General features: G+C 41.7%; 1 protein-coding gene across 1 annotated transcript in view; it reads left to right on the top strand.

The window, feature by feature from the left end:
* The window catches only part of hat1 (histone acetyltransferase 1), a 47,499-nt gene that overhangs the window by 2,271 nt on the left and 17,666 nt on the right, over window positions 1-27,562 (top strand). Inside the window, exons 2-7 of the mRNA XM_072566982.1 lie at window positions 5,914-5,985; window positions 6,368-6,443; window positions 13,582-13,702; window positions 14,725-14,904; window positions 24,257-24,378; window positions 24,714-24,818. Of these exons, the coding sequence (XP_072423083.1) occupies window positions 5,914-5,985; window positions 6,368-6,443; window positions 13,582-13,702; window positions 14,725-14,904; window positions 24,257-24,378; window positions 24,714-24,818 (676 nt within the window). The remainder of the gene's footprint in view (window positions 1-5,913; window positions 5,986-6,367; window positions 6,444-13,581; window positions 13,703-14,724; window positions 14,905-24,256; window positions 24,379-24,713; window positions 24,819-27,562) is intronic.

The following is a 27,562-nucleotide window of genomic DNA, read 5'->3' as shown; positions in this document are numbered from 1 at the left end:
TATGTGGACTTGACTACAAAGGGGTTAGAGTACACTAGTAAAGAAGTCTTTCTGCGATTGTATAAGGCTTTTTTTGAGACCACGTGTGGTCTGCTGTACACAGATTTGGTCTTTACTGAAGAAAGATTCAAGAGAAAGTGAGGACTGCTGATGTTGGAGATCAGAGTCAAAGAGTATGGCACTATTAAAGCACAGCAGGTCAGGCAGCATCTGAGGAGCAGGAGAGTCGACATGTCAGACAGGCCCGAAACATTGATTCTCCTGCTTTTTGGATGCTGCCTGATCTGTGTTTTTTCCAGCACCACACTTTTCAACTTAAAGGTTGATACTTGTCTTTGAAGTTGTACACTGAAGTTTCACCAACTTGATTTCTCAGGTGAGAGTGTTGTCCTGCGATGAGAAGCTGAGTGAATTGGGCCGATGTTCTCTGGAGTTTAGAAGGATGAGAAGTGATCTCATTGAAACAGACAAGATTCTGAAGCAATTTGACAGGACAGACACAGGTTGTTTCCCTCTGGAATCAAAACATGGTGTCACAGTTTCAGGATGAGGAGCTAGTCATTTAGGACTGACATGAGAAGAAATTTCTTTCCTCAGAGTGGTGAATGTTTTGAAATTCACTACAGCAGCAGTTTGTGGAGTCTCATGAACTATACTTAAAGCTGAGATCCAATGAAGTTTTTGGACTTTTGAGGGGATTGAGGCTGATGGCAAAATCAAATTGAGTTAGAAGACCAGCCATAGTACTACTGAATGAGACTGGATTTGAGAGGCTTGAATGGTCTACTTCTATTTTTTTTTTTGACGCTATGAATGCTGCCAACTCAGACAGGCTGATAGTCGTAGTCAGGTATGTATGTGCTTACACATTTCTACATGCAGTTTCCATATAGACTTGAAATTGTTTGTGTAAGCATGTTTAATTATACCCTCCACAGTGACCGTCATGGCTCTGTTGGTGGAAGCCTCTCCATCACAAGATTTCAGGTTCAAGTCCCACTCCAAAAAATCAAGGTTGACACTCAAGTGCAGTACTGTGAGACCATGTCAAACCAAGGGCCCATTCCTAGGGTGTGTTGGATGTGATGGATCCCATGTCACTATCATAAAGAAGAGTCAGGGAATTATTCCTGGTGAGGAGTCAATATTTATACCTCAGTTAACATCACAAGAACAGATTTCTCTAATCATTCAGATTTTCCGGGTCTTGCTTTGTGCAATTTGGCTTCCACGGTTTCTGTTCCTGTGTCACAACAGTGATGAAAACTCATGAATACTTCATTGACTGTAAAGTGCTTTGAGATGTGAGGTCATGCATTTTGGAATGCAGAGAAATGTGGAATATTACATTTTGGTAGAAGAAATAGAGAGAGACAATACAACTCTGAAGGGCATACAGGAGCAGAGGGACCTCAGGATTCACGTGCATGATTCTCTGAAGGTGGCCAGGCAAGTTGAAACATTTGTTCAGATTTATAGGATACTTGGGTTTATAAATGGAGACATAGAGTGTAACAGCAAGAGAGTGATCCTACAGTTCTACAAATCACTGGTCAGACCACATTGGAGTATTGTATTCAGTTCTGGGCACCTTATTTAAAGAAGGATGTTAAAGCTCTGGAGAGAGTTCAAGGGAGATTTACTAGAATGATACCAGAAATGAGAGATTTCAGATATAAGAAAAGATTAGAGAAATTGGGATTATTCTCCTTGGAGCAGAGAAGATTAACAGGTGATAATTTTGAAAGCCTCCATAATATCAGCAATTTTGACAGGTGGCTCGGTGATTAGCACTGCTGCCTCTCAGTGCTAGGGACCAGGGGTCAATTCCACTCTTGGGTGACTGTCTGTGTGCGGTTTGCACACACTCTGTGTCTGCATGGGGTTCCACTGGATGTTCTGGTTTCTTCCCACAGTCCAAAGATGTGCAGGTTAGGTGATTGGCCATGCTAAATTTGCCCATAGTGTTCAGGGGTGTGCAGGCTAGGTGGGTTAGCCATGGGAAATATAGGGTAGGGGGATGGGTCTGTGGAATGTTGGAGGGTTGGTGTGGGCCAGTTGGGCCGAATGGCCTGCTTCCACCCTGGGATTCTGTGACCAGGTGAAAAAGGGTATTTTGTTTTATCAGTAACTAGGGGATCCCAATTTCAAGATTGTTAGCAAGAGAGCCAAGAGTGAGATGAGGAGAAATGTCTTTACTCCGAGAGTTGTTAGGATTTGCGTTACCTGGTAGATTGGTGGAGGTGGATTCCATAGGAGGTTTCAAATGAGAGCTTGATATATATTTGAAAGTGATGAATTTAGATAGCTGGGTAGGTCTTTCTGGAGCTAGTGCAGTCACAGTGGGTTGAGTGGCCTCCTTCTGTACTATAATTTCTATGATCTGGTTGTCATGAAAAGTGCAATATAAATTTAACCCTCTTGCTCCCCCTGGTGCTACACTACTACCACTGACAAAAGGATGTAATTACAGCACAAGCTTTCCTTGAGCAACTACCATGAGAATGTAGATATTGAAAGAAATAGTTGGAATGATCACAAGTATCAAATATTAGCCTTCAAAAATGGAGCCCCAATACCCCTTAATGTTCTGGCCTACATATCCCTTGGCATTTGAAGACCTTTCACATGAAGGCTACTTTCGGTTTGACTGCCACACCACAGAAGATTGATTCCAGCTCTAAAAATATCTTAATCATTGCGTGGAATTTGTGAATTGTACAAAAAAAAAATAAACTGTTGGATGCCCCTTGTAGATGCAAGGATGTAAAATGTGACTGCATGCTCAGTTTCTCCCACATGTTCTTGGGATATGGGTGAATGATCCATTGTAATTGACTCCATCCTTAGTCTTTTCTTGTAATCTTGCAAATTTTCCCCAGGTGCTTATCCAGCACCAGTGAATCTGTGCCACTTTCTCAGGCTGTGCTACATTAGCAAAACAAAATCTTTTCTCATGTCAATGTTGGGTCTTTTGTCAATCATGTTATATCAGTATCTCCTAATTCTTGACCTCCCTATCAATGGAAACAGTTTATCCCTGTCCATTCTGTCCAGATCCGTCCTGATTTTGAATACCACTACTAAAATCTCATGGCAGCCTTTTCTCCACAGAGGACAGTCTCCATTTCTTCCAATTTATCTTCATAACTGGCTCCAGAGATGAGAATTTCATTCTTGTGAATTTTTCAGCCCTTTCTCTCAAGCTTTCCACCGTTCGTAAAGCGTGATGTCTGGAATTGGCCATCATTAAGGTTGGACCAGTACTTACAAAGGTTCACCATAACTTGCTTGCTTTTGTACTCTGCTTCTTTAAAAGTTCAGGATCCCATATCCTTTTACTTATCACTTTCTCAACCTGCCCTGCCCCTTTCACTGATTAATGCGTGTATACCTCCGGATCCCTCTAATCCTGTACCCTATTCAGAATTATATCTTTTATTTTATATTTGAAGTTTAACACAGTCCCCCTCGCAATCCAGAATGCTTCCCAACTTTTGGCATCTGTCAATTTTGAAATTGTTCCCTGTACAAACCAAGTCTCCATTGATCGTATAGATTAAGAAAGTCCTCACTGTGTACCTACTTCGAGGCTGAAAAATTACCATTCACTGATACCATCTGTCCTGTCACTACTCCAAATTTGTGCTGATACTGTACCCTTTTTCTTTATACCATGGTTTCAAATTTGCTGATATGCTTTTTATCAAATCTCAACTGCATCAAATTACTTAAACAGGATTTCCCTTTATCAAAGCTGTGTTGTTTTTTCTTCTTTTATCTAGATATGTCCAAGTGACTTTTAATGTTTAATTTGGGATACAATTTTGAATTGCTTTCCCTCCACTGAGGTTAAACTGACTGCCCTGAATTTGCTGGATTTACCCGTTGCATCCTTTTATGAAGCAAGGTGTAAGATTCGCAATTTTAAGTCCTTGGGCATCACCCTATATCTAAGGACCATTGAAAAATGACGGTCATGCCTCTGCCCTCTTTCCCTTGGTAACCTTGGATGCATCCCACCAAGACCAGGGCCTGGAAACTTGTCAACTTTAGGTGCTGCCAGTCTGCCCAAAACCACTTCTTTATTCATTTGTTGTTCATCCAGTATCTTGACTGCCTCTTCTTTCACTATGACTTGGGTGGCATTGCTTTACTGCAATGTATTTGTTTCACACCTTGGTCATGCCTTCTCCTTCATGCGTAAATTCCCTTTCAGGTCCCTAATTGGCTCAGTCCTTCTACTGTTTTACTACTTTTATGGTTATAGAAGATCTTTTAGATTCTCTTTTATCTTTGTTGCTAGTATTTGCTTGTATTCTTTGTCTCCCTTTTCCTTTGAGTTTTTTTATTTTTAACCTGGTTCTTTTCTGTGTGGTCAACTTGACATCTGTCATAGGCCAAATGCTCTGCTTCCGTGTATTCTCTCTTTCTTTGGTCATCGAGGGAGTTCTGGATTTGTTTACCCTGTGTTTCCCCTTTGTGGCAATGTATGTGGACCCAACTGAACCATTTCTTCTTTCAAAAACAGCCCATTGTTTAGATTTATTTTTGTCTGCCAATCTTTGGTTCCACTTTAACTGGAACAGATCTGTTCACTGAAGTTGGTTTTCTTGCAATTAGTTATTTCAACTGTACATTGCATTCTTGTCCTTTTTCCATAGTCAATTTAAATCACTCTCCCTCAGACATTCCTGAATGTCATATGATCCACCTCACCCACCTCATTTCCCAGAATCATATCCAACAATGTCACCTCTCTCATTGAACTGGAAACTGAAGAAGAAATTTCTCCTCAATACACATCGGAAACACTTTCTCTGTGTGTGTGTGTCTTTCCCCCCCTCCTTTCTCTCCCCCCCCACCCCCTCCTTTCTCTCCTCCCCCCGCCCCTCCCTCTCTCCCCCGCCCCTCCCCCCCTCCTTTCTCTCTTCTCCTCCCCCCCCCCCCCCCCCCGCCCCTCCTTCTCTTTCCCCCCTTAGTTTAAGGTTTTCAGGTGACATAAGCAGGAACAGTGCATATGCTGGGCAATGCGTAAAAACCTGGAAAGTGCATAATGATGAACATGGAGCATTTTATGGGCTAATTCTTATTGAATTTTGTTAATTGCATATAAATTCAGTAATCCTGCTTACAGTACCAATGCATTGTATGAATTTAAAGCAAAAATAAAATCACCCACCTGTGGTCTCAGATTACTAATCGGTGAATCTTAATGATGACATTTGATTTGCTTGAAATCAGAAACCTGAGGATGGGAAACCTCTGAAGAGGGGAAATGGAGGATGTGACCTGTTGCTTCAACACATGGCAATTAATACTGTTCTCCTCTGCTTTCCTCTCTATTGACGTTGTTCAAGACCTTATTCCCCACCTTCCCCATATGCCCAGATTCCAGCAACACCTCAGTGTCCTAAATGAGTCCTTCAGTCCTATTGGACACTTGCTGCCCTTTCTGAAATCCTGCACTCTACTATTGTTACACATGACCTCCTTAATCCTCTATACCATCCCCTCTACTTCAAGCTACTACCAGTGCTTCAAAACCTTGAAAGTTCTCTTCTAATTCCACTAAGTTCCAGGTTCCTGTCACTCTGTAACCTTGGCCTGTCTCAGTGCTGCTGGACCCCCTAACCTCCTTCCAGTCCCTGGAAGCTGACTTCAGTGCAGTCATAGGTAATAGCATCTCATCACATTACTCCTGAATGCCAGGGCCAAGCCCACTGTTGGTGGCCTATGGTAATGCCCCTAATTTTAACACTTCTGTCCTTCTGAGATATTTGACAGGAGATGATTGCTTGTATGTAAGAGATGTAGCCTTGATGAGGACTGTTTACACATGAAATAATAGTGGTTATCTAGATCAGGTGTTTTTTTCTGCTAACTTTTTTATGTCTGATTTATTTTCTGTAGAGCTTTTGAACCTGGAAAAGAAGTTAGCAGAATACAAGTGTGATACCAACAAGGCTATTCGGCTAAAGTTAGGTATGTGCTTCAAGCACAGAATCTTTTTATGACTTGCACACTGCTCCCCTTTATACATCAGACAGCGAAGGAGAAATGGGGGTGGAGGGGTTGGTGTGGAGATGGGCGAGAAAGGAAGTCATGTTGTGGCCAATTGGTAACTGGAGTTGGTGGAAATGTTGCAGTGATGTTGCAAAATAGTTTATTACATTCAGCGATGAACCAGTGTATAATCCTCCTCTTTGGGGGTAGAACATTACTTTTCTGAAATAACTCCTAGGGGAGTATGATTTCTCTACTTATTGAGCTGTTAATGTAACTATTGGGTGCTAACGAAATTGGTTCTGCTGTTTCTTTCTCTGAATCAGAGAGTCAGCATGATGTGTTTTTTCCATATTACTAGTTCGCTTCGTTGAAGACCTGGAAGATGAGACCATGAGCTTCAGTCCATTATACAGTCACCAAGTGTTTGGAGATGAGTATGTGATTTGTTACATTGGAACCTGTTGATAGGGCTGTCATTACCTATGCAATATGTTGCAAGCTTTCATAATTGCTTTTGGTTTTTGTTTTCATGCTGCGTTCTTGAATTGGCTATTTTTGGTTGCCATGTGCTCTCGTCTGGTTCTGGTCTGCCTGATTTAGCATAGCATCAGTTATGGCTCAATCAGTAGCACTTATTCTTCATGAGTTAAAAGGTACATAGTTAAATATAAAGACCTAAGCATATAATCCGGGCTGATATCCCCAGAGCAGTATTGGCGGCATGCTACATTGCATGTATGAGATCTTATGTCACACCCCATCTATAATTGTTTATATAAAATATTCTATGGCACTGCTTCAAGGAAAAGTATTGGTGTTTACACTAATATTCTAGTAAATATTTATCCCTCAGCCCAGGATTTGACTCATTACTTTTAGTGGGATCTTGTGAGAATGAATTTGCTACAATGTTGACTTCAAAAGTACTTAATTGGCTGTAAAATGTATTAGGAAGTTCTGAGGACATGAAAGATGTTATATAAACACAGGTCTTTCTTTAACATTTTTGTCTGCCATGCTTGTGATTTAGTCATAGAAATGTACAGCACAGAAACCGACCCTTCGGTCCAACTTGTCCATGCCGACCAGATATCTCAACCCAATCTAGTCCCACCTGTCAGCACTGCCTCATATCCCTCCAAACCTTTCCTGTTCATATACCCATCCAGATGCCTTTTAAATGTTGCAATTGTACTGGCCCCTACCACTTCCTCTGGCAGCTCATTCCATATACACACCACCCTCTGCGTGAAAAGGTTGCCCCTTAGGTTCCTTATATATCTTTCTTCTCTCACCCTAAATCTATGCCCTCTAGTTCTGGACTCCCCCACCCCAGGGAAATGACTTTGTATATTTATCCTATCCATGCCCCTCATGATTTTATAAACCTCTATAAGGTCACCCGTCAGCCTCCGACGCTCCAGGGAAAACAGCCCCAACCTATTCAGCCTCTCCCTGTAACTCCAATCCTCCAACCCTGGCAACATCCTTATAAATCTTTTCTGAACGCCTTCTATGTTTCACAACATCCTTCCAATAGGAGGGAGACCAGAATTGCACACAATATTCCAACAGTGGCCTAATCAATGCCCTGTACAAATGCAACATGACCTCCCAATTCCAATTCTCAATACTCTAACCAATAAAGGAAAGTATACCCAACCCTCCACCACCACCCTCTGTCTTCTATCTTCGAGCCAGTTCTGTATCCAAATGGCTAGTTCTCCCTGTATTCCATGAGATCTAACCTTGCCAACCAGTTTTAACCATAATTTTGATTAGTGCAGTTAGCACTGGATCTGTTTGTCTACAAGGCTCACAGTTGAGAACAAACTAATGTACATTTTTAGTTCTTTTTTCATAAACCAGAAAGGTGGTTTGCTTGCTGGAATTCAACATCTCTAGACAGGTAGAGCAAGAGGATACATAGAACATGCTGGATGTCGTAGGAAATCTATTCAGAGTTTGAAATACCAAGAATTCCCTGCGACTGTATTCACGTCTGACTAAAACTACATCTGTCCATGAAACCTACTTCAATCATTTGTGAAGGCTTCACATGCCTCATTTTATCAAGTGAACAGTGTTGCTCTTGTTTGGAATGCAGTTATAGATTGCCATTCCAAGAGGTTTGCATATCTAGTATTTATTTAATTGTTTACTTTCCCACCTTAACTGCAGTATTGCCCAATTTTGGGCACCGCACTGTAGCAAGAATGGGAAGATTTTTGAAAAGATGAAACGTAGATTTATGAGAATAGTTCCAGAGTTCAGGAATTTTAATTATCTCGATAGATTGGAGAGGCTGGGACTGTTCTCCTTGGAGAAGAGAAGGCTGAGAGGAAATTTGATAACGATGCTGAAAATCATGAGGCACCTGGACATTGGTGGAACAATCACAAACCAGAGGGCCCAGATTTAAGGTAGTTAGCAAAAGAAACAATAGCAACATGACATCGAGATCTAGCATGTGCTGCCTGTGTCTGTGGTGGAGGCAGTTTCAATCAAGGTTTTTCAAAGAGAATTGGGTATTTGTTTGAAGTGAAGAAACTTTGCAGGGCTACGGGGAAAATGTCGGGTGTGGGGGGGGGGGGGGGCGGTGGGATCAGCTGATTGCTGTCGCAGAGAATGGTTACAGACATGATTGGCTGAATACCTGTCTTCTGTGCTGTAACCATTCTCTGATATTTGCTTGCTGAGCTAGGAAATTCATTTCCAGATGTTTCAGTAACATCTTCATTGGGCTTCGGGCGAAGCAGTGTACGTGATTCCTGCTTTCTATTTATGTGTTTGGGTTTCTTTGGGTTGGTGATGTCATTTCCTGTTCTTTTTCTCAGTGGGTAGCAGATGGAGTCTAACTCAATATGTTTGTTCTTAAAGTTCTAGGAATTCTCGTGTGTGTCTGTTTGGCATCTCATCCTTGTTTCCAAATTTCTCTATGGCCTCGCCCTTCCATATATCTCTCATCTCCTAAACATAGCACTTAATATCTATGCTCACCTAGTTCTGGCCTCTTGAGCACCCTAAGTGATTTTAGTTGTTTCACCATTTGAGAGTGTGCTTTCAGTGGCCCTAACCTGCTGAAATCTCTTTTTCTACTCCATGTCTCTCTACATCTATCCATTCAGACACACCTTAGAACTGACCTCTTTGACCAAACCTTTGTTTCTCAGCCATAATATCTCTTATTTCTCTAGCTGTCATTTCATCTTATTTTGTCTCTGTGAAGTGCTTTGAGATGTTGATATTTTAAACGTTAGTTAAGTATCTATTGTTGGTTTATCCCACTCCTAGAAGTATGATACACCTGTTCCCAGGTACGTTATTGTAAGGTATTTGTAAATGCTGAAATTATACACCAGAAAGGCCTTATAATCCTTTCCCCCTCTATCCTGGAATGGTTTGATAAATGGCTTCAGGGTTTCTGCTTCCCCAGGTGTATGTTCCATGTGTTGATCACTCTGTAAGAATTTTCTAATAGTAATAAAATCATCTTACTTTAGAGAGACCCTGTCATTCTTTTGTCTGAATTTCTATTTAATATGATGTAATGTTCCAGACACATTCTTTCCTTAATCACCTTATGTTCTTTATGTGGTCATTCCCTTTTTTTTATTTTGAATCTGAGCAACAAACTAGCCTCTCTTCCATCTACTGAAACCTCCCAATGTCCATTGATGTGCTCTTGATGAATATCAGTACCACACACAGGTCTCCTCCTTAGTGTCTTAGCACTTTAACAGAAGCACAGTCTGTCCAGGGGATTTACTTGTTTTGAAGTTTTTAGCTTTCCTGCATACCAAAATCATTCATTGTTTCTTGGATTTGCCGAGCATTGCTCTTACTGCTAAAATGTAATCTGTGTCTGTGTCCCTTTCTAATTTTATGCTGCTTATCTAATTTACCTGGTCTCAGGTGGAAGTTTGTACCCTTGTGAGAGCCTAGGACTGTGGTGCTGACTAATTGCATTGCTATCTTTGTTTAAAATGCTCTTGGCTCTTATTGGAGACTGACACTTTTGTGATTTTGAAGTTGGATGATGTTTTCGAACTTCATGTCCACCCCGAGTTTCCAAAAAGATCCTGGAGCAATCCTGGTGTCTTTTGATAAAAACCAAGTTGGTTGAATGGATGTTTCTTCTGTCCTTTCATATCCTAGTAGTTGACTCTGTTTGTTTTAAACCCTGCCTCCATATCATCATGTTTTCACTGCAAAGCAGTCCTGTTCTCTTCACTCTGTGTGAAAACATTTCTTCTGACATCCCCCTTCTTCCAGTGGTAATCCTCAGTCTGTGCTTCCTCTGTCACCTGTTCACTAACTCATGGAAACAATGTTGCATTTGCATTCCCCTCTCAAGCTTCCAAACCTTTGGAAAATCTCCATTTGATTCCACTTGACCATCTCTGTTCTGTTGAGAAAAGATCCAATTTCTGAAACTTTCTCCCCAAAGAAGTCTTTGTCTTTTACCCCTGGTGTGATTGTGGGAAATTGTTACTGTCCCTTTTCCATATCTTGATGTTTTCTATAATGGGCTGCTGAGGACAGTACACAGTACTGTGTTTGTGTTAAATGTGGGCAAAATATTGGCCAGAATACCGAAATAGCTCACTACTCTTCGTCATATCGTGCCACTGATGTTTGTTGATAAGTCCCCTGGGCCTGATGGCGTTTATCCTAGGATTCTCTGGGAAGCAAGGGAGGAGATTGCAGAGCCATTGGCCTTGATTTTTATGTCCTCGTTGTCTACAGGAATAGTGCCAGAAGACTGGAGGATAGCAAATGTGGTTCCCTTGTTCAAGAAGGGGAGTAGGGCTAACCCTAGTAACTATAGGCCGGTGAGTCTCACTTCTGTTGTGGGCAAAGTCTTAGAGAGAATTGTAAGGGATAGGATTTATGAACATCTGGATAGGAATAATGTGATCAAGGATAGTCAGCATGGTTTTGTGAAGGGCAGGTCGTGCCTCACAAACCTTATTGAATTCTTTGAGAAGGTGACTAAGGAGGTGGACGAGGGTAAAGCGGTAGATGTGGTGTATATGGATTTTAGTAAGGTGTTTGATAAGGTTCCCCATGGTAGGCTACTGCAAAAAATACGGAGGTATGGCATTGAGGGTGAGTTGGAGGTTTGGATTAGGAATTGGCTGGCTGGAAGAAGACAGAGGGTAGTAGTTGATGGTAAAGGTTCATCTTGGAGTGTAGTTACTAGCGGTGTTCTGCAAGGATCTGTTTTGGGACCATTGCTGTTTGTCATTTTTATAAATGACCTGGAGGAGGGGCTAGAAGGTTGTGGGTGAGCAAGTTTGTGGATAATACGAAAGTCGGTGGAGTTGCTGACAGTGAGGAAGGATGTGTCAGGTTACAGCGGGATATAGAGAAGCTGCAGAGCTGGGCAGAAAGGTGGCAAATGGAGTTCAATGTGGGCAAGTGTGAGGTGATTCACTTTGGTATGAGTAACAAAAAGATGGGGTACTGGGCTAATGGTCGGATACTTGGTAGTGTGGATGAGCAGAGGGATCTTGGTGTCCATGTGCACAGATCTCTGAAAGTTGCCACCCAGGTAAATAGTGCGGTGAAGAAGGCATATGGCGTACTGGGCTTTATTGGTAGAGGAATGGAGTTCCGGAGTCCTGAGGTCATGTTGCAGTTGTATAAGGCTCTGGTGCGGCCGCATCTGGAGTATTGTGTGCAGTTTTGGTCGCCATACTATAGGAAGGATGTGGAGGCACTGGAACGGGTGCAGAGGAGGTTTACCAGGATGTTGCCTGGTATGGTAGGAAGATCGTATGAGGAAAGGCTGAGGCACTTGGGGCTATTTTCATTGGAGAAAAGAAGGTTTGGGGTGACTTGATAGAGGTGTACAAGATGATTAGGAGTTTAGATAGGGTTGACCATGAGAACCTTTTTCCACGTATGGAGTCAGCTATTACGAGGGGGCATAGCTTTGAATTAAGGGGTGGTAGGTGTAGGTCAGATGTTAGGGGTAGATTCTTTACTCAGCGAGTAGTGAGTTCATGGAATTCCCTGCCAGTAGCAGTGGTGGACTCTCCCTCTTTATGGGCATTTAAACAGGCATTGGATAGGCATATGGAGGTTATTGGGCTAGTGTAGGTTAGGTGGGCTTGGATCGGCGCAACATCGAGGGCCAAAGGGCCTGTACTGCGCTGTATTTTTCTATGTTCTACGTTCTATGTTCTAGATGTTTTTCATCTGAGCTAGCAATGTAGGCTGTTCAGTTCAATGTTTGTAAAATGGTATTCCTTTAGTAATGTGTTCAGGTGACAGCCGAGATTATGGGCTTCAACCCATAGCCTGATGAAGGTACTATCAACTGAGTCAAGATGGGACATTCCTCCAAGATCCCATCTTTTCTGAAGGGAACAGAGCCCACGGTTTCCAGTTCTTCCTCATTGCACAATCTATTTGACAGTCAGTCAGCCAGCCCCTTGGAACTTCACTACATTGTGTGTGACACTTTGCAATCAAGGTGTGGTCTGACCAGTGCATTGTACTTCTAATTATGTCTTTGATTGATTTGCACTCAACTAAATGATACACGTGTGGAATACAAGCTCTTTGAGAGATCACTTAGAGTATACAGCCCAAGAACAAGCCATTCGACTCATTCAGAGGAATGGGGTGTGATGCCAGAGTTTATGTGACACATTTAACACTGGAACTTCTTGCAATAATGCAAGAAGGTGTATCAGATATTGCAGGTAAATGCATTCATTTTTACAGGAGAGCAAAGAGATTGGTTTGAATGTTTTGGTGGAATAGTTTATATTAAATTTAATATGCAATAGATATAAATGGTTTGACAATCTTTTGATTTGTGAAGTTTCGTATCAATTCGTTTAGATAATTTCTCTGAACAGGGCGATTTAGAAAATATCACACACCTCTGGAATAGGTAGGACTTGAGCCCAGACCTCCTGGCTTGGAGGAGGTCTGGGCTCCTTTCCTTCATTTTGTACCATGTAAATGTGGTGATATCAACTAATTGCTGAGTAAACCTTGCTGTTTTGTTGCATTATTTAAAGAGCTTATTAGTAAGCCCCATGTTAGCAGAAATTCTTCCAGTGCAAGCAGTTCTCTCATACAGCTCGTTTACACTGAGGCTTAGCAGCATTTGCGCAAACTTTTTCTACAAAGCAGCAAACGCAACTCTTCCATTTGCCAAGAAATATCAGTGCAGTAAGAACAGGTGATCCCATTATTACAACATTGCTGTCTATGGGATCTTGCAGTGCGCAAATTGGCTGCCGTGTTTCCTGTGGAACAATTGTGACTATGCTTAAGAAGTATTTCATTGGCTGGAAAGCACTTTGAGGTGTCCTGCAATTACAGGAAAGTGTATAAATTATTTGGAAGGGTTGCTCAGTTGATAGCAGTGTTTCTACTGAGGCAGCTCTAATATAAATGAGGCATCAGACATGCCCACTGTGTTACTAAACATCAAGTAAATGTGCTCATTTGAGTTTATAAATGGCCCTGCATTAAAAGTAAAGAGAAAATAAATCTAACTTCTACAGATACTCTATCAACATGTGGTTATTTCTGCTTTGCCTGCAGAGAATCAGTATTTGGCTACAAGGACCTTGAAATCCAATTGTACTACAGTACCTGCAGCCTCACTACATTCTTCAATATCAAATACTCCAGCAAAGTTGTAGAAAAATATGACAACGTAGAGGTAGGCTATTGAAATGTTGCTTGACTTCACAAGGTTTTAACTAGCCTAAGCAGTGCTCTGATTATGCACTGTGTCATAATACTGCAGTCTGTTCAGACCAGTGAGGTTCTGCAATGCATTATTCACTGGTTGCATCTGGTTTGTGGTTGCTTTTTAGGTAATCTTGGTGCCCCTGAGTTAGGGAGTTGTAAATTTCACAAGGTTTCTGGTCTTGATCAATCCCAGATGTGAATGTCCCATTTGATTAAGATAAACCTTTCTTTTCTCCTCTCCCTTGGTTATGTGACCCACTGGTTCTCTGTTTGAGCTCCTACATAGGAGCTGTCAACCAGATGAGGTAGGGCTGCTGATGCCTGTGCAACAACAAAAATCTTTCAAGGGAGCAGAAGTTGACTTCACTGCTTTGACCTCAAGAGGTACCTGAAATAACATCTTGCAAGCTTGGAGTATTAGGACCGACAGCCTTCCATTCTGTAATTGTGGGCTTGAGTCAAACACCTGGCAGTCATTTCATCCAAAGGAAGGATGATGGAATAATGATGCACCGCATTTTAAAAAAAACTTTAGAAGAGCCAATTCATTGATGTTACTTAAACTAAGTGTTATTTTGTAAGTTTGTTTATAGCACAATGAGGAATTTGCTTTTCAGTCATTTAACAAATCCTGTAAGGCCTTTCCTGGTGAAAACTGGGAAATAATGTGTTTTCTAGCTAAATATTTTCACAAATTGACAGGTCAGAGTACCTCCTCTGATGTGTTGCTGTTCATGCCATGTATTGATTTTCTTTTTTAAAACTGGGAAATGACAGCATTGCCAAGCAGAATTATAGAGACAGACAATTGTCTGGGGATCTGCTTCTCAGCTGCCATAAAATTGCTTCTGTCTTTTGACCTGTGGAATCCATAAGAGACTGCACAATGTGGCAAGAAAAGAATATGAGAGGGAGGGAACAGAAAAAAGAAACTGCTTCCAATGTGCTTAAAGCTCTATAGTTTACTGTAAACAATTTGTTCCTATCTAGGTTGATAATGTTGAAAGTAAAATGTTAGAATTTATCCCAGCTGGTTACTGCATCAACCTTGATGAGTTTATTGTGCAGCTGGAAAAGGACGCTTCCTTCAGACCATTTGGATTTCTCATTCACTCATATACCGTGTATGATGAGAAGGAGGGACTGGAGTTAAACTATGAGATTTACAAGGTGAGTGGAAAAAAAACACACTGGTGTGCTTTTCTAATGGCTAATAAGCCTGAATATTTTCTTGGCTGTTTGGATGTGTCATTTGGTACAGATATTTGTCATTGACAACTCTTCACTGAAGATTCATGCTGGCTTTCACTGTCTGCTAGCTTTTACTGAGGCAGTGATTTGATTATCTGATTCTGCTGTGCACCTCTAGTAGCTTTTTTTTTGGTCAGAGTGTAATTAATGGTACTGGATTTCTACAATATTTGTACAGTTACAGAGTTGGCTCCAGTGCTGCCACAGATCTGGTACAATTTAAATCAGTGATTTCACCTTTACTGCATTCATGACATAGCAACTGAAATCTGTTGATTAACTAAAATATCCAATGGATTAATAACTGCTTTTTTTTTCACCATAGTTCTCTTGTGAATTGTCCAAAGGAATGCTAAATCAAAGTGATACTTAGTCAGAGAGTCATACAGCACGAAAACAGACCCCTTGGTCCAACCAGTCCGTACTGACCATAATCCCAAACTCAACTCCTCTCGCCTGCCTGCGCTTGGCCTGTAGTCCCTCCAAACATTTCTTATTCATGTACTTCTCTAAATGTCTTTAAAACATTGTCACTGTACCTGCATCCACCACTTCCTGTAGAAGTTCATTCCACATACAAACCACTTTCTGTAAAAGAAGTTTGCGCCTGGTGTCTCTTTTAAAATCTTTTTCCTGTCATCTTAAAAATACGCCTCCTAGTCATGAAATCCCACACCCAAGGGAAAATTACCTGCCATTCACCTTAGCTACACCCCTCATGATTTCATAAACCTCTGTGTCAGCCACCCCTCAACCTCCTCCACTCCAGTGAAAGAGGTTCCAGCCTCTCCCTACAGCTCAAACACTCCATTCCTGGCAACATTCCAGTAAATTTCTTGTGAAACCTTCCTATAACAGGAAGACCAGAACTGCGCACACTACTCCAGAAGTGGCCTCACCAATATCCTGTACAACTTCAATACATTATCCCAACTCCTACACTCAAAGATTTGAGTGTGAAGGCAAGCATGCTAAATGCTTTCTTAACCGTCCTTTCTACCTGTGATGGACATTTCAAGGAATCACTTACCTTTTGTCAAAGAACAGTGGCCTAAACACTCCTTTTGTTAAATCCTTCCCAAGTGCCGCCCTAATCCCATGGACTGGCACCATTCAAGCGATTTGCAAATATACATTTTAGAACTCAGATCATCTGACTGAGAGCATGGGGGAGGGATTAGCTGAAAATGATGCCCTTTATCTGATGTAATCAGGGATCTAGGAGAGAAATTAATCTCTCTAATTAGGTCAGATCAGATTCTGTTCACAAGTAAACCAATCTAGGGAGTGCAACCCACAACCATCAAGATACCTCTTCCAGCCATTAAAGACCAAGTTAGATCAGAGCTCCAGGAATTAATACTGCTTCAATAATGCCTCTGGTGCCATTATATAATCCGATACAAAGTATATAATCGACAGTTTTCTGATACAGTTTAATTCCACTATAGTTTTAAGTGGCATTTCAATGTATCTAACTCAGTACCTGAACTTTGCTTAAAAACAGTAAAATTATTCCTTAATAACAAGTTGCAAAGCCTATTTAATATTATATTTCTTGTACAGCTGAGCAATGAATAACTTTTGAGTTTTGAATGTATCCAAGTGATTTCAGTTGATCTATTTAACCAGTTCCTCGTGTTTACCATTGATGCTTTTGTCCTCGGCATAATCTTTACTTTCTCCCACCCTGGCAATTTGCCCAGGTGTAGCCCCATTTTCATTCCCTCAAAGTTAGGGAATGGAACTACATACGCTGTAACTGGTATGGTGATCTATCACAGAACACTACCCTGAGGAGGTCCTGGAGGTGAAATGATTGACCTCCAACAATCACAACCATCTTCTTTTGTGCTCTGACTCCAATCAGCAGAGACCTTCTTCACCCCCCCCCCCACCACCACCACCACCGATTCCTACTGACTCTAGTTTTGCTCGGGCTGTTGTCTGCCAAACTCTTGTCAAATGTCGCCTTTAATCTTGAAGGCTGTCCCTCTTGCCTCAACTCAGCAGTTCAGATCTTTTGACCACATTTATACCAAAGCCATAATGAAGCCAGGAGCTGAGTCTCACTGGCAGAAACCAAACTGAGAGTCAGTAAGAGGGTTATTGCTGAATAAGTGTCCCTTGATAGAACTGTTGATGACACCACCCATCTTTTGATTAATGGGAGTAGACATGTCCTGAACCTGTAAAAATATGACCTTGCTTCGTTCTGCTCTAAATGCCATATTTGGGTATTTATACAGACACATGAACAGACAGAAAACAGGCCATGTGCAGGCAGATGGGATTAGTTTGGAATGGCATCATGGTCGGCACAGAAATGGTGGGCTGAAGGGCCTGTTTGTGTGCTGTATTGTTCTATTCTGTTCTATCCACACCAAACTATGGGACTTTTGGAAATGTTTGGAAACCAAAATTTCTTTTCTGTCCTCGGTGGTAACAGATAATGTTAACACTTCTCTCTTCTCAGGGACTGTACTCTTCCACTTCATAACTGTTGTTGTATTCACCTCCACCCCAACCCACAACCACCAAAATAAAAATCAACAACAACGTAAGAAATAGGAGCATGAAGTAGACAGTGTAGTTGCTGATTCATTACAATCATGGCTGTGATTTCACTTCAGCCTTACTTTCCTACTTGCTTCCCATATCCCTTGATTCCCAGGGAAGCCAAAGATCAATCAACCTTTGTCTTTAATCTACTTCACAGATAAAGCTTTAAGTTATAAGGAGAGATTCTACCTCAAGCCTCCCCTGCTTCACCAGAATCCTGAACCTGTTGCCAACCCCATGTATCAGATCCCCCTGCCTGCCCCAAATAAATTAAGAATCTGTCCTGTTACAGGATGGCTCTGATCATAGTCATATCACATCTTATGTTGTGGAAACTTTGGACCATCCCTCATCCTGGTCCTACCTGTCTGCAGTCTTTGCAGTTGACCACATCATTCTCTGAGCATTCACTGTTGCCTTAGCTAGACGGGATTACACTCCTGTGGTTCCATTCTCATCTGTGTCATTGTATCCTGTAAGCCCCCTGTAATGGCTTCCTTTCTTGCTCCTGCATCATTGTCTCTGAAGTTTATCAACGATCTATCATTGTCTCCCTCCTCTTTCTCATCCAAAATGCTGCCATTTGGTGGTATGATTTTAAAGGAGGATTGATGACACTCAGCTTGACCTTAACATTTTTCTCAGCTCCTCCATTGTCACTAACTTATCAGACTCCTCATTCAACGTTCAGTAGTTGATGAGTAGATATTTCTTCCAGTTAAATATTGAAGTGATTATAGTCTTGCCATCAATTTTGCCATCATTATCTCGCCTATTTTTTTTTTCTTCTGCCTCAGCTTGTCTGCTGCTGAAAACTTCATTGATGCCATCATTAACTTTAGATTCCATTTCTTTTGATTACATTCATGGTGGGCCTCTCACCTTGCATCATCCTGTAAACCCATTTTCCCATAACGAATCCTGTTCCTATATCACCCCTGCGCTTGCTGATCGACACTGGCTCCCAGTTTGGCCATGCCATTTTAAAAACTTCTCATTTTTTAAAAAATCACTTCATGGGCTCGCCCTCTTGCTATCTCTGTAACTTCTTCCAGCTCCATAACATCAGATTTCTGCATGCATCTGACTCTTGTCTCTTGTACAGACTTGGTTTCCAAACTCCCCTCCATTAGTGCTGGCCTTCAGCTGTCTCAACACTAGCTTATGACATTTCCTTCCTAAACCCCTCTGCCTCTCTACATGATTGAGACATTTCTTAAAATCTACCTTTTGAGCAAACATTAAGGCACTTATCCTAACATTTTTTGGTTTAGTATCAAAGCTTTTGTTTAGTAACTGTTGCTATGACATGCCTTGGGTAATTTACGGCATTGCAGATAGTTTATAAATACAGCCTATTCTTGTAGTCTGGGGGCAATAATGTGTTGGCTGAGATTTGTCAGATTTGTAGATAGGGCAGACTTGAGCATTTTTCCACATTGCTGGGTAGATGCCAGTGTTGCAGCTGTACTGAAACAGTTTGGCTAAATGTGCAGCCAAAGTCTTCAGTACCACAAATGGGATGTTGAGGAGATCTGGAGCCTTTCCTGTGTCCAGTGCTAACAGCCATTTGTTATCCAATAGCATCTGTGATAATGTGGACCTCAGAAAATAGCCAAGATGGACTGTTATCCATTCTACTCTTCTGGCTGAAGATCGTTGCACATGCTTCAGGCTTATCTTTTGCATTAATGCACTGTGCTCCTCCAACATTAAGATTGGGAATATTTATGGAGCTGCATCTCGTTCGTTAAACTGCTCACTACCATAACTGTATGTGGTAGGCCTACAGAGCTTAGCGATGGGGTTGTTTTGCTTTGTCTGTCACTTGCTGCTTATGCTGTTTGGTGTTTCATAGTAAGAGAAGCAGGATTTGGATTGTCGAGCCCACTCTGCCATTCATTAACATCATGACTGATCTATCCATCACCTCAGCTTCTCCTACCTGCATTATTCCCTGACCATGGAAAAATCCATCCAACTGTGTGTTGAATATATAATGAAGTTGCCTGTACTGCTTCCTTGGGCAGAGAATTCCATAGATTCACTACTCTCCAAGAAAAGCAGTTCCTCCTCATCTGTGTCCTAAACATACTCTCCCTAATCTTGAGGCCGTGTCCCCTCGTCCCAATCTCACCCACCAGTGGAAACAGCTTGCCTGCCTCTATCTTATCTATCCCTTCCATAATTTTATGTTTCTATAAGATTCCCTCTCATTCTTCTAAATTGTAGTTAGTTCAGTCCCAGGCAGCTCAACCTCTCCTCATAGGGTAACCCCCTCATGTCGAGAATCAACCTGGTGAATCTACTGTGCATCACCACCAAAGCCAATACATCCTTCCTCGAGTACGGAGACCAATATTACGCAGAATAGTGCAGGTGCAGCATGCAAGTAGTCTAGTGTTGTTGTAGCTTTACCAGGTTGACACCTATTTCTTACGTATGCCTCGTGCTGCTCTGGCATGCTCTCCTGCACTCTTCATTGAATTGGGTTTGATCCTCTGGCTTGATGGTAATGGTTGAGTGGGGTAATGTGCTGGGCCATGAGGTTACAGATTGTGCTGGAATACAGTTCTGCTGTTGCTGGCCCACTGTGCCTCATTCTTGAGTGTAGGTCAGTTCTATGTCTGTCCGATTTAGTACAATGATCGTGCAACACAACACCGTCCTCTTTGTGAGGACGAGACTTTGACTCCTCAAGAACTGTGTTGTGGATACTTTACTGATATTGTCAAGGATGGGTGCAGCTCTGGCTGGCAAATTGGTCAGGATGAGGTCAAATATGTTTTTTCTCCTTGGTTCCCTCACCAGCTGCCACAGACCCAGTCTCTCAGCTGTGTTCTTTAGGATGCAACCAGCTCAATCAGTCTTGGTGCTACCAAGCCAGTGTTGGTGATGTACATTGAAGTCCCCCAGCCAGATACATTCTGTGCTTCTTCCAAATGTTGTTCAACAGGGAGGCATATAGCTGAGGGAGGGTGGTAGTTAGTATTCTGCAGGATATTTCCTTGCTTGTGTTTAACCTGCTGTTGTGACACCTCGTGGGCTGAAGTCAGTGGTGAGGATTCCTAAGGCCAATCCCTCCTGACTGTATACCACCAAACTGCTACCTCTGGGTCTATCATGTCCAGCTGCACAGCACATTGTCACGACCCAGACACTGCCACCAATGTGAGATACAGTTCTGAGTAGGAGTTTGTCAGGCTGTTGCTCATCTAGTCTGTGAGACAGCTGTCCTGCTTGACAATCAGAGGATCATGAACTCAAGCCTCAATCAACTCTAGAGATTACAATACAAAATCCAGTGATGCTCCATTTTACTATTAAAGAATGCAACACTGTCAGAGGTGGTATCTTTTGGATGAAATGTTAAATTGAGACCTGACTTGTCCTTTCACATGAGCGCATAAGATTCCAAGGCATTGTTGAAAAGAGCAGGGCAGATGTCCCTGGTGTCGTCATCAATATTTGGTGCTCAATAAAAATTACAAGCAGATTATCTGATCATTATTACATTGTTTTTTTTGAGAGCTTGCTGTGCGCAAATTTGCTGCTGTGTTTTCTACATTAAGTTGATGACTACACTGAAAGAAGTATGCCATTGGTTTTTAAGCACTTTGGGCTCTCAAGAGATCCTGGAAGGGGATAGAGAAATGCAAATTCTTCCTTTATGTAAATGAAAGCTGCCATAGTCTCTGAGGACCATAGGCTGCTCTCTCATTTGACAGAGACAGCTGGTGCTGAGTTTAACCTGAGGGTCACCATGCCTCAAGCAAGGGGCCAGGTTCAGAAAGCAGAGTGATCTCAGCCGGTACAGAAATTGAACCCACACTGTTAGTGTCACTCTGCAGTCCACACCAGCTGTCCAAGTGAAAAAAACTGCTGCTTGGCTAATCTGTGAGAGTTGCTCTATCCCTATCAACTTTGGCAGTAGAACCCCTGATGTTCGTGAGAGGGGTGGGGAGAGGGGGCAATGCTTTGGAAGGTTCATTCTGAATGTGTGCACTCAAAATAACTGAATCTAAAAAAGAGTAACTTGCAGGCACATGGTGTACGTGCTTTTATTTTCACCTTTCCAATGGCTGAGTAGGTCACTTCAGAGCAAGTCAGACAAGTGCAGGACTGGGATTACAACATACTAGACTCTGTAAAGGCAAAAGGTTACCTTTCTTCGAGGGCAGTAGTCCACACAATAATGTGGCCGCTTTGTCACTTGCTGGTACCAGCTTTGGAAATAAAAGACAGAGTTGTAATTCTCAAACTGCCATTATTGGATTTGAACTAAAATTCTTGGGATTATTAGTACTGTAATTAGTATCCAAGTGATTCTCAAATTCTTTTTGTTGAAGAGCCCCTTTTCAAGTGACTTAGTAATCATGAGCATCTCTATTCAAATATTAATACTGTAAACTCTATGCTTGTGTTCATCAGTATTCTGTTAAAAGGATTTGCAAGAAGTTTTCTGGGGTTGACTGATACGATGAGTATTCTTGTGATTCTGTTTATTTGTTCATGGGATGTTGGTGTTATTGCCCATCTCTAATGGTCTTGGAGAAGGTCAGTAAGTTGCCTTGAACTACTGATGTGAGGGAGGGAATTCCAAGATTTTGACTCCATGACAGTGAAAGAATGACTGCATATTCCCAAGTCAGAATGGTGAGTGGCTTGAAGAACTGGTAGGTTGTGATGTTGCCATGTGTCTGCTATCCTTGTCCTTTTAAATGGCAGAGGTCACAGGTTTGAAAGGTGCTGTTGGAAGAGCCGTGGTGAGATACTGCTGTGCATCTTTGTTGGTACACAGTGCTGCCATGAAGAGAGTGAATCATTTGAGGGTGGTCAACCTGTCGAGTTCTCTACCACAGGAGGCTGTGGAACCAAGTCATTGAATGTACTTAAAGAAGTAGATGTCTACAGACTAAAGGTGTCAAGGAGTATGCGGAGAGAGTGGGAGTATGGCAAAGAGCTTTAGCTATGTTTGTGTTGGAATAGCGGAAGTAGGCTTTGTGGGCTGAATGGTCACTTGGTTCTATTTTCTGTTTCTGTGCTGATATTGTGCATTAAAGCCTCCTTTTCATCCTCCATGAGGGTAGTGGGGAAAAGCTGCCTCTCTCTGGTCATTTATCTTCACCTTATGGAGTCTGGAACTTGAGCTTCCTTTCTTGCAGTTGTCTGTTTATAATTAACCCTAAGCTCAAACTTATTTTTTATGTGCCATTGATGTCGCAAAACTTTATGTATGTGCTTGTACAAAATCAAAATACAACAAATGCTGGAAACATTGAGCAGGTCTGGCAGTACCTGTGGAGACAGAAATAGAGTTAAAGTTTTCTTCTGCTCCTACCCCACCCCCTATGCACTTTGTGTCTCTATTTCACTGTAGCTTTTCTTCCATCCTACCATATACACCATTACAAAACTGGTTACTCCTCACCTATCTTAGGACCAGTTTCGAATCATCATTTCTTTGGATTGGTCCTCATTTTAGCACCTTTATTTTAGCTCCAAGTTTTCAGCTTCTTACAAGGGTACTGTCTCCACTCCCCAGTTTCTTTCTTTGCTTATGGTTTCCCACCGTACCCTCATGTGGTACCGTACTCTATGTTTGAAAGATTTCCTTGCAGCTTAATGCATTTGGGCTGTCCACTGTTTTTCAGTGATTTACTTTATTCTAGAATTACATGGGAGATTATTCTGATTTTAAGGTCAATGTGAAGTCAGCTGTTTTCACACAATGTATCGGACTGTTAAAGTGTGTTCCAAAGCTTTTTATGACTTGTAGGGAAAACACTGTGCCCTATGTGGTGAATCACTTGCCTGGAAGGCCATAAGTCTATCTATGGTGCATGCTGAGCGTGATGATCTGAGAACAGGTAGTGCCATTGCTCCTTTGCTGCATATAGTAAGACAAAGGAATAGCATTCCAGGCAGCCTTCCCTCAAAAAGAAATGGCCAGTTGGATTTAGTGCTGGAGAGTCTAACTTTCTGTACCAGCAGGCTCAAGTCAGTGCCACTGCCTTTCTAGGCAATCTGGTCCATGTTTTCACCTCCGTCTGTGTGAAGAAGTTCAACTTCCATCATCTAAGTTTCAGACTGTGCCTCTTATGCATGTCCATCTGCATAAACTGTATCCTCACAATGTCCTTTGTGATCTTGAATTCTCAGAATCTCTCCTCTCTCACATGAGCGTTCCCAGTTTCTGCAGCCTCTCTCCATAACCCTGTGGTTTGTATCAGTTCAGTTTTCTTCTTCACTGTCTCCTTCTCAGCCTTGGTATCTTCCTAATGATATGAAGCCCAAAGCTGTAGTAGGTACTGTCAGCTCTGTACAAAACAATCACTCCCTAAGGTTTGTGCTTGGTCTGCCTGGTTATAGACTCTGCACTCTCGACTGTTACTGTACTTTGTACTGATGACATCGAGCTCTTATCCACCAGTATCCCAGATCCCTCTTTCATGTCATATCCTATAGAATCAACTTTCATTGTCACTGTTTTCAAACATTTTCAATCTCGGGACTCCTCCACAAAGAGTAAACTGTGCTGTTTGCAAATTAAAAAGCTTGGTAATCTACTACAAACCTAAATGATCAGTCTCCGCATAAGTTTTTCATGGAAAATCTCAATATTTTAGGATATGCTGATTATTCAGTTTGAAGCATTTATTGGTTGAATTGTGTCGCAGCTCATTAGTGATAATTCTCTTTCATGCAGACTGATATTAGCTGTCCAGGATTTCGAGAATACCACGAGAGACTGCAAACCTTCCTCATCTGGTTCATTGAAACAGCAAGCTTCATTGATGTCGATGACGATAAATGGCAATTCTTCCTGGTGTAAGTGTATATCCGATGCATTGCCTGGACCATTTGTAATAGAGCTTGTATTACCTACTGTCTATATCTAAAGTTATAATGTGAATGATGTGCTTAGTTACAGCCAGGGGCATCCTGGTGACTTGAGGCATTTGTTGGTGAAGCAAATATGAGGTGCAATATAACATCCAACTGCCACCAATTGTAATCTATAATACACTTCTACAGAGAGCATGGTGATTATAGACTGTTACTGTACTGAGAGAAATTGCAGATTCAGTTGGATCTTCAGTTGGATGGGAGGAATCGAGAAGTAATTATAATTTTCAATTCTTTATCATTTTTGTGTTATGCAGATTTGAGAAATATCTTGAAGATGGCTCACCACGCTTTGCAACAGTGGGATATATGACTGTATACAATTTCTATGCATATCCTGACAAAATGAGACCACGAATAGGGTAGGTAACCAGCAAAATCGCAAACCGAAACGTTCCAGTCCAAAATGAATGCTGTCCAACTGAAAATTGCAATGAGAAATTGCAGGATTGCAGTATGGGAGGAGGCCATATGGCCCATCTACACCAGTTCTCCAAATGAGCTGTTCATCTAGTGTGATTCTTAGTGGGCATCTCCTTGTAACCTGACACATTCCCCTTTTTGGATAGTATTTCAGTTCCATAAGGCATAGGAACAGAAGTAGGCCGTGCAGCCCATTGAGTTCAGTCATTTAATGAGGTCATGGTTCATGTGATGATCCTCTACTCCCTGTGGCCTTAGACTCTCCCACAGGGGGATGCAACCTTTCCGCATTTACCCTGTCAAGTCCCTGAAAAATCTTGCATGTTTCAAAACGGTCTTCCCTCATTCTCAAACTCCAATGAGTACAGGTCCAATCTACTCGAGCTCTCCTCATAAGATAGTCCTTCCATTCCTGGTATCGACCTTGTGAACCTTCTCTGGACTGCCTCAAATACCAGTCTATGCCAGATAGAAAATTTGTCAGATGTTATTTTTCCTTCGTGAAACCATGCTGACTCTGCTTGGTCATATTATACATTTCCAAATGCTGTATCATCTTGCGTCATTATCCCTCCACACCTTTCCTATTTATGCACTTATCCAAATGTCTCTTAAATATGGTAGTTGTACCCACATCCACCACTTCCCCAGGAGGTTCATTCCACACGTGAACCACCCTCTGAAAAATTTACCCCTCATGCCTTTCCTAAATCTCTCTCCTCTCACCATAAAAATGCACCCCTCAGTCTTGAAATCCCCCATCCTAGGGAAAAGACAACTATCATTAGTTTCATCTATACTCATTATTTTATAAACTTCTGTCAGGTTGTCTCTCAACTTCCTACACTCCAGTGGAAAAAAAAAGTCCCAGTCTATCCTGCTTTTATAACTCAAAGCTTCCATACCTGGCAATATCTTTGTCAATCTCATCTGAACCCTCTCCAGTTTAATAATATCCTTCCTATAACTGGGCGACCAGAACTGGACACAGTTCTCCAGAAGAGGCCTCACCAATGTCCTGTACAACCTCAACATGACGTCCCAACTCCTATGCTCAAAGGACTGAGCAATGACGGCAAGTGTGCCAAACGCCGCCTTAACCACCCTGTCTACTCGTGATGTAAGCTTCAAAGAATTATTTACCTGAACCCCTGGGTTATTTGTTTGTTGTACCAAAGTGCAATATCTCTCATTTTTCAGCCCATTGACCCATTTGATCAAGTTTCCTTTGTACTCTTAAAAAAAACTGTCTTCATTGTCTCGTATGCCACTAATTTTGGTGTCATCCACAAACTTACTAACCATGCCTTCTGTATTCACATCCAAGTCATTTATATAAAATGACAAACAAAAGAGGTCCCAGAACTGATCCCTGTGGAATACTGCTGATGACAGGCCTACAGTTCGAAAAGCAACACCCCTCCAAAACGCCATCTCCTGCCGTTAAGCCAGTTATGTATCCAGTTGGCAAGCTCACCCTGCACCCTGTGTGACCTAACCTTACTAGTTAGTTCACAATGCAGAATCCTCTCGAAGGCTTTACTAAAGTCCAAGTAAACAGTGACTACTGCTCTGTCCACACCATCCAAACCTTTAAGACAATGGTAGCCCCAGTCAATGTTTAGAAAATTAAAATCCCACATTATCACAACCTTCTTATGCTAGCATATTTCTGAGATCTCCCCAACATATTTGTTTCTCAATTTCCGTCTGACTATTGGGGGCCTGTCAAGGTGATATTTTTTCCTTTCTTATTTCGAAATTCTGCCCATATATTTTCGCTGAGTGATTTTTCAGACATTTCTTCTTTAGTTACAGCAAAGTATTCTTTAATCAAAAGTGCCGCTCCCACTCCTTGCCTCCTTTCCTATAGCATTTAAAACCCAGCACAGTCCTGTCCAAATCTCAGCCAAGTAATAGCGATGATGTCCCAATCCCATTTTCCTAAAGATGCCCTGAGTTCATCAGCCTTATCTGTAAGACCTCTCGTATTGAAATAAATGCAATTTGGTTCTTCAGAGTTACTCTGATCCTCTGTGCTAAGATATTGGTCCCCTTCCAGTTCAGGTTAAACCCATTGTTTTTGAACAGGTCTTGTCTATCCCAAAAGACATGCCAATTGTCCAAAAACCTGAGTGCCTGAACAATACACTTTTTTTTTTATCCTTTATTTCCTTTTATCCTTTTGTTCCTTCCTTCATTTGAGGTTCGCATTTGGAGTAAACCTACGATTACTACTTTTAATGTTCTATTTTTTTAAATCTTCTACCTAACCTCTTTAAATTCACTCTGTAAAGCTGTAATCTTTCCCATAAAACATCATCTCTAGCAAAGTGGGCAATAACTTCTGGCTTCTCACCTTTAACAATATGCTTGAAATACTTAAAGGCATCCTTAATCCTACCACCAAAGCCACTCTAAATTTACACTCTGTCACAATGTCCTGTCTATGCGTCTGACAGGAGAGTACCCTATAATAATAATTCCATCAAATTTTGTCAAATGCTCCTAACGAGCATTCCTCATGTCCAATAACTGCCCCTTCTATTTTCCTCAGAGCTACTATCCGCTTCAATATTCCCAAAAAATTAATATCTATTTGATAGAGAAATAGCCAGCAGAAACTTTTGAACTATCCTCTTATCTTTTCTGATGGTCACCCATCTATCTGACTGATCCTGTT

The sequence above is a fragment of the Chiloscyllium punctatum genome, chromosome X, assembly GCF_047496795.1.
Source record: "Chiloscyllium punctatum isolate Juve2018m chromosome X, sChiPun1.3, whole genome shotgun sequence".
Classification (NCBI taxonomy): Eukaryota; Metazoa; Chordata; class Chondrichthyes; order Orectolobiformes; family Hemiscylliidae; genus Chiloscyllium; species Chiloscyllium punctatum.
Note: the sequence above shows the minus strand (reverse complement) of the source record. Positions and strands in the feature narration are given on the sequence as shown.